The sequence below is a fragment of the Mustela putorius genome, unplaced genomic scaffold (genome assembly GCF_011764305.1).
Source record: "Mustela putorius furo isolate JIRA1106 unplaced genomic scaffold, ASM1176430v1.1 tig00000095_pilon_pilon_pilon, whole genome shotgun sequence".
NCBI lineage: Eukaryota > Metazoa > Chordata > Mammalia > Carnivora > Mustelidae > Mustela > Mustela putorius.
The window spans coordinates 28,400,742-28,408,653 of record NW_025421280.1 but is presented as its reverse complement, the minus strand read 5'-3'; the positions used below and the strand labels follow the sequence as shown (position 1 = coordinate 28,408,653).

General features: G+C 52.9%; 1 protein-coding gene across 4 annotated transcripts in view; it reads right to left on the bottom strand.

Annotated features, from left to right (window-relative positions):
* Positions 1-288: 288 nt before the first annotated feature.
* The window catches only part of MED26 (mediator complex subunit 26), a 52,093-nt gene continuing 44,469 nt past the window's right edge, over positions 289-7,912 (bottom strand). For all 4 annotated transcript variants that reach the window (XM_045082169.1, XM_004761073.3, XM_045082180.1 and 1 more), the window contains exons 2-3: positions 3,650-3,724; positions 289-3,033 (exon numbers count right to left, since the gene is read on the bottom strand). In XM_045082169.1, the coding sequence (XP_044938104.1) occupies positions 1,381-3,033; positions 3,650-3,724 (1,728 nt within the window). In that variant the 3' untranslated portion in view covers positions 289-1,380. The remainder of the gene's footprint in view (positions 3,034-3,649; positions 3,725-7,912) is intronic.

The window sequence follows — 7,912 nt, the reverse complement described above, 5'->3', positions numbered from 1 at the left end:
AAGCTAGATACTTTGTGGGGGTAAAACAAGGTTACTGAGACGTAGGACATGGAACCTCTTTAGAGGGCTTCTCTCCCTGGAGCAGGTGACCCCGGAGGTGGGAGAGGCAACAGGGCCCTGAATGAGTGAAAGGCAGGTGGAGGTCAGTTTTCATGCAGAACATTAATAGGCGGGCTTGGCCACTTTGCCCTGCCTATCTCCCTGCAGTCTGGCAATGGAGCCCAAACCTTGGACGCAAAAGGCGGATTTGACTGTAAAGGATCAAATTAGTAACGATTCTGAGACTGGTTTGTGCAAATGGTTTTTTTTTTATTTCCACATTTATATCACAAGGTGTCCACTTACTGGACCAAATAGCAAAGTTGCTCCCTTCTGCGTCCTGACAACACAGAAGTCTAAGTACTGTACATTCACTAAGGCTCCTTGTTTTTGCAAATCGCGTTTATGACAAATAACCATAAGGCAAACGAATCTAAAGGAATGGTTATGAGTGTTTCCAGCGTACAGACAGGTCTCCTCTTGCCCAACAATACAGCTTACACACCAGTAGCACCCGCAGTTACTTTTGTGTTTTTTGGGAGGGGACTCTAGAAAGGTGACATTTTCAAGATATGCGCAGGAACGGGAAAGAAACGGAAAAGGGAGAAAGAGGAAAATTATCTGGCTGGTGGTCAGATGGAAGAGGGGAATAAAATAAACTCCTAGAAAACTTAGATTTTTGCAGCATATTTTTCAAAACTGGGTTTTTAACCGAAACCAGATGAAAATGTGTGGATGCCCACGGAGGGTAGGCTGTACTGGCTGGCCGGCTGGCCCACCTGCTGCCAGCCGCTCGCCGCAGCGGACAAGCTTCTGGCGTCCGGACTGAAGGACTGGCCAAGCGGGGTGCAAATAGGGGCCACGGTGTAGGTACCCCCACTGCCTGAGACACTCAGGGCCAAATTTAAAAAAGGAAAATGCAAATAGATGAGATGCGTGCTTCGGTTGCTGTGTTTAAAGGGAACCTCTCCCCCAGGTTTTCTGTGCCTGCCTGCAACTGACGTCCCAGCTCATGGGTGCCGGGAGGTGTCCGCACCTCTTCCGGGGTGGGGAACTAACGCTTTTTATAGCTGGTTTGCTATAGAGTTCTGAACTCACTTTGCCGGCCTGCCTTCCACACGGTCCTTCCTTTGCAATTTTGTTAGTAAACTGGTAGCAGCATTTCACAAAAGAAGGAGAATTTTGAGGGAAGAGCACAGAGAGACCTCGAGACTCCCGCCCCCTCCCTCCTGCCCCGGGCCGGACTCCTCAGATTCCCAACCACCGGAGGCAGCCACGCCCCGCTGCCCGCCTGCCATGCTAACTGCGAGGTGGGAATGCACTTAGAGGCCGACAGGCTGGTCAGTCCAAGCAGACATAAGGCAGAATGTTCAACCGCCCGTCGTCACCGTGCGGGTCGAGCGATATGCACTGCGTCCAGTCATACCAGTTACCCTGTGTGTCCTGACACCCGTTCACCCCAGGCCACTGGTGGGCCTGGATTCTGTCCAGATCGTCCTGCATGACCTCGCGGTTCAGCCCTGGGAGGTCCGTGGGCGCGCTGTGAGGCACCAGCACGTGCGGCTTCCGGGCCCCCCGCCGGGTGCTCTCCTCCTGCTTCAGGTACTCAGACATGAAGTGGTGAGCCCCTGGGGTCTGCGCGCCTGACGACGAGAGCAGGCTGCTCTGCCGGCTCAGGTAGGACTGGATGATCTCATTGCGCGACAGCTCCTTCCAGTTCGTCTGTTCAAAAGGGCTCTGGACGCTGGCCTTGGCCTCAGGTTTGTCCAGCTCTGTCCTGGGCTGCTCTGTGTGCACAGGGCTGTCCGCCTGCACTGGCTCTTTCTGGGTCAGAGGTTTGATCTGTCTGGTCATGGGGTCAAAGGTGAGCTTCCGCTCTTTTAACCGGACAGGCTTGACACCCGCCTCAGCCACCTGCCCATCCAAGTTCACTGTGTAGTCACGAGGCCGGTACCTCTTCTTCTTTTTGCTGTCCGAGCCACCAGATGAGGCAGCATCGCTGTCCGCCTTAGAAGAGTCTGGGGAAAAGCCTGCCCGGGGAAGGTGGGGCTCGGAGGGAGGCAGCCCCACCTTGCAACCCTGCCCTGCCAGCCGCTGGTGGCCCTCAGGCTGCTCCAGCCAGCGCACCGGGCTCTCTGCACTGGACAGCAGCTCGAGCCGCCTCACGGGTGGTGTGGACGGCTGGGCCAGTGGAAGTGGTGATGGCACCTGTGTGGCATCAAGCGCCTGGGGCCGTGGAGAGGGGCTGGGCATGGAGCCCTTGGGCGTGTACGGGCTCCGCTGCCGGGCAAAGGAGCCCTCGTGCCGTGAGTTCCGGGGACTGAAAGAGCAGCGAAGCGGCCCCTTGGGGTGAGGGGGGCCTGGAGTCTCATCCACCCGGTCCATCTGCTGCAGCACCCCAGCCTTGGTCTGCAAGCAGGGGCCAGGGGGCTTGCCCAGACCTGGGGAGCTGGTGTGCGGCCGCACGGCGTTGACAGGAATCTTGCTGCTGTGCTTGTCGCTCTCGCTGTGCTCCAGGCGGCCGCCCTCGGGGCCCGCGTGCCCACTGCCGTCCAGGGTGCCTGAGAAGCTCTCAGGGCTCCCGCCGATCCCGTTGGTGGGGAGGGGGGATGAGTTGGGTACCAGAGAGTCATGGCTGGCTTTGGAGACCTTGGGAGGTGGCCCGGGGTGGCCAAGGTCACGCTGATCTCCCCGGCGCTTGCGGCTGCCCAGCCTGTCCAGCCGCTGTCCAGGTAGCCTCTGGATGTCGTTGCGGTTCTTCAGGTCATGGATGCTCTTGGGAGCGCCGGCCACCCCCACCTCTGGCCGGCAGTTGTGAGCACCCCCGTTGGCAGAGCCGGTGCCGCCCGCCAGCCCCCGCAGCGCCGCCTCATTCTGGTGCACAGGCTCGATGAGCTTCTGCCAGCTCCGCAGCAGCTTCTTGGCCCGCTTGGCGAGCTCCTCGTTCTTCGTTTTCTTGCGGACGTCGTTGATGAGCTTCCCAAGTCGAGTTTCCTACAACCAGAGAGAGACAATGACATGCTTTTGGGACAGGAAGTCCTCCATGGAAAGGGAGCTGAGGACCCCGGGCCTCTGGATTAATCCCACTACCTCTTAAACCCATGGATAACAAAACCCATGGGGATTTGGGGTCCTTTTTGACCTCTAACTTCTCAAATCTAGTCCTCAAACTTCAGAGTCCCAGGGCCACAGGCGGCATCTTCAGAAGCACCATCCCAAAGGCTCCTGGCAACCTAGAGGCTGTGGATCATCAAGGCCAGTGCAAGGACACTCTGCCAGGGAAGCTCTTTGGGTGAGAGCACACTATGGCAAAGACAATGGCAGACGGAGGGCCTGAGCCAGCATCGCTCACTGGAGCACCTCCAACTCCTGTCCCCTCCGGCCAGACACGCCTCCCAACCCAGGACTAAAACCACCCAATTCCTGCAGTGCCCATGGGAAGATGCCCCAGTCTGGGCCAGGAGGGTACGTACACCCCTCCCTCAGCACTACTAAATCCTCACTTGGGCAGTGAGAGCAAAGGCTCCAAGGAGCCCAGAAGGACTTGGGTTGGGGAAGCCCAGGCCCTGCGTACCCTTCTCTTCCCAATGTTGGGTCTGGGGACACTCACCTCCAGTGCCTCTTTGGTAATGGGGTATTTCTCCAGGCTGGAGATGACTTCCAGCACCGCCACCATGTTCCGGATCTAGGAAACAAGAGCCACTTGTCAGGTCTCTGCTCTTCTCCCAGTGCCAGCTGCTCAGGCCTCTCCCTCCCCGAGAGCCAGCGGAGTCGCCACACCCAAGCTCTCACCCCATGCCATCTCCTACCCGCTCCTGAAGCCGACAAGGCACCCAGTGCCCGCCCTCCCGTCCGCGGCCTCTAGTGCACGGGGTGCAGTGGACCACGAGCCCGTCCACGGCCATGCCCACCAGCCCAAGTGGTGGTCACACGGCTGAGATCCATGACATTTGTGATAAGTTCTGTTCCTGAGCTGGCAGAGGTGTTCTACTCTAGCATCTCATGGGGGCAAGGTGCTGAACGATTTATCCAATAAAACACACGGAGCTTAAAAAATCAGTAAAGGCGCATCTACTGTTGTTGCTCTTAGCTCCACTACACTTCACAGATACTGTGTTTGCTACGATCCAAGGTCTGTGGCAGCCCTGCATTTGAGTGAGTCTAGTGATGCCACTTTTCCAACAGCTTTGGCTCACCCTGTGTCCATCTCTGTGTCACATTTTTATAGTTCTCATAATATTTCTGATTTTTTTACTATTATATCTGTTATGGTGATCTGTGATCAGTGATTCTTGCTGTTACGACTGTGACTGTTTTCTGGTGCCAAAAACTGCACCCAAAGAAGATGGCAGACTTCGCTGGCACTGTGTGTGTGTGTTCTGACTGCTCCATTGTGGAGCCACTCCACAGTGGCTCCAGCCACTCCTCTCTCTCTCTCTTCTCCTTGGCCTCCCTGTTTGCTGAGACACAACAGTCATGAAAATCAGCCAAATGATCACGCTACAATGGCCTCTACGTGTTCAAGTGGAAGGGAGAGTCACACATCTCTCACTTTAAATCAAAAGCTAGAAATGATTACACTTAGTGAGGAAGGCGTATCCAAAACCAAGACATAGACCAAAAGCTACACCTCTTCTGCCAAACACTTAGCCAAGCTGTGAAGGCAAAGAAAGTTCTTGAAGGAAATTAAAGTGCTAGCCTAGTGAACAAACACGGGTGATAAGAAAGCGAAACTGCCTTCTTGCTGATAGGGACCAAGTCTGAGTGGTCTGGATAGAAGATCAAACCACCACGTTCCTTTAATCCAAAGCCTAGTCCAGAGCAAGGCCCTAACTCTCTTCAATTCTGTGAAGGCTCAGAGAGCTGGGGGAAGCTGCAGAAGCAAAGTCTGAGACTAGCAGAGGTTGGCTCATGAGGTTCAAAGAAAGAAACCAACTTCATAAGCTGAAAGTGCCAGTGAAACGGCAGGTGCTGATATAGAAGCTGCAGCAAGGGAGCCGGCAGAGGCGGCTGAGACGATTCACGAAGGTGGCAACGCTACTCAGCAAACTGTCAGTGCACATGAGACAGTCTTCTACTGGAAGAAGATGCCGCCCAGGACTTTCAGAGAGAAGCCAATGCCCGGCTGCAAAGCTTCAAAGGACAGGCTGACTCTCATGTTGGGGGCTAATGCAGCTGGGGACCAAGTTGAAGCCAATGCTTATTTACCACTTAGAAAATCCTAGGGCCCTTAAGAATTATGCTAAATCTACTCAGTCTGTGCTCTAGAAAGGGAACAACGAAGCCTGGTGACAGCACATGAATTTGTAACATGGTTTACAGACTACGTTAAGTCTGTTGAGACTTACTGCTCAGGAAGAAAGATTCTTTTCAAGGTATTACTGCTCATTGACAATGCACGTGGTCACCCTAGAGCTCTGGCATGTGCCATGAGATTAATGTCATTTTCATACCTGCTGTCACAACACCCATTCTGCACACCATGGACTGAGGAGTCATTTCAACTTTCAAGTCTGATTATTTAAGAAGTACACTTTGTAAGGCTATAGCTACCATACAAAGTCATTCCTCTGACGCATCTGGGCAAAGTAAATTGAAAACTTTCTGGAAAGGGTTTACCATTCCAGATGCCACTGGGAAGAGATCAAAATATGAACATGAACAGGAGTATGGAAGCCGTGGATTCCAACCCTCACGGATGTCTGAGGGTTCAAGATGTCAGTGGAGGAAGTAACCACAGGTGTGATGGAAACAGCCAAAGAACTAGAATCAGAAGTGGAGCCTGACGATGGGACTGAATTGCTCCAACCTCACATTGAAACTTGAACAGCTGAGGAGTTGCTTCTAATGGATGAGCACAGAGCATGGTTTCCTGAGCTGGAATGTACTCGTGGTGAAGATGCCGTGAAGACTGGAAATGACCACAAAGGGCGGAGAGTATTGTAGAAAAACGAGCTGATAAAGCAGTGGCAGCATTTGAGAGGACGGACTCCCATTGTGAAAGAAGTCCTACTGTCTGTCAAATGCTAGCAAACAGCATCGCATGCTGTGGAGAAATTGTTGGTGAAAGGCAGAGCCAATCAATGCAGCAAACTTCACTGCTGCCTTATTTTAAGAAACTGCCACAGCCACCTCAGCCGTCAGCAGCTATCGCTATGGAGACAGGACATTCCATCAGCAAAGATTATGGTTTGCTGAAAAATAAGATGATGGTTAGCATTTTTTTAGTAATGAGATTTTGGGGGGCTTTTTTGTTTTAGAGAGCAGGGGAGGGAGAGGAAGAGAGAGACTCTTGAGCAGGCTCCTGCCCAGCGTGGAGCCCAACGCGGGACTCAATCTCATGATCCTGAGACCATGACCTGGGTTGAAATTAAGAGTTGGAGTTAACTATGTCACCCAAATGCCCCAATAATAAAGTATTTTTTAATTAAGGTATATTCATTGGCTTTTTAGATATAATACTATTACATACTTAACAGACTACAGTATAGTGAAAACACCATTCTTATGTGCACTGGGAAACCAGAAACTTCATTTGCCTCCATTTACTGTGATAGTTGGTGGTCTGGAGCCCAACCCACAGTATCTCCGAGGAATGACTGCACGCAGTAATCCAATCAATTTGGCTACATTAAAAGACTCTTTGTATAAGCTTATCCCAAGATGCCAAGATGCAACAGAGTGGGAGAAGACGGATACCACATGGCCCCGAGGATCTGTATGTATCTGAACACAGAAACCCTGGGCCAGCACACAAGAACAGGCACCAGGTGCAAGAGGAGAGGACAACCCCTGTGCTCAGCTCTTGCAGGCATGCGGGAATGCAGACGGAAGCCAGGAGAGGCTACCCTGTGGACATGGCCACCAACCGGCAGGAGTGGCATCTGAGAGTACCAGGGAATTCTGGGTCCCGCCAAGTCTAGGGTGTGATGGCCTCTGGTAGTCTCACAGGTGCACACCTGCTGACAAGCCATTCCATCCTTTGTCTGCTGTTTGCTGTAGGCCAGGCCCTCACACCACGTTTCCACGTGGCACTGCTCTGTGGAATCAAACGACCCCATGGGGAAGGTACTATCATCACATTGTACAAAGAGGGGATGGCACACAAAGGTGCAGGTCATGTAGTCAAATGTTAGAATGACACCAGTGCCTTCCAAGAGTCAAAGGAGCAGAAAGAAAAATTCAAGAGTAACAGAAACGAGCCACTTGTGGCCTCAGTGCACCGACAGACGAAGCTCAGACCACAGGGAGTGGAGTCACAGAAAAAACACACTCCGTGATCCGGCCACACCGATCATCAGAGCATACTCAAAACTTAGTTTAAGATCAGTCATGGACTTGGCCACTAGCCAATCACAGACCTAAATATGAAAGCAAGAACTCAGTCTTTTAGAAGACACAGGGCAGTTATCTCTGCAACCTTGGGGCAGACAAAGATTTCTCAGAACCCCCAAAGCAGTAACTGCCCAAGAAAAAATACTGACAAACTAGGCTTCACAAAGATTAAGAACTTCTGCTTACCACAAGAAGCAAACCTCAGCCCGAAAGCGCATGCCGACGGAGCATGCCCAGTGAGGGGCTCGGCTCCAGAAGAGAAAGCAAGCTCCTGCGGCTCAACACCACCACCACCACCACCACCACCCCCGCCCCAAGCAGCTGCAGGTTTTGGTGGGCTGGCGAGACAGGGGAGCCCTTGCCTTGAGCAAGCCCCCCCCGCCCCAAGACTGCACAGTGAGCACATCACACGCCCACACACACTGGAACGAAGCTATGCAGGCATGCGAAAGGGCACAAGGAAAGACACATCTCCCCCCCAGCCACTGTGGTATTGCCCTGTATCTTTCCCCAAAATACTCCTTGCATATAGAAGCTT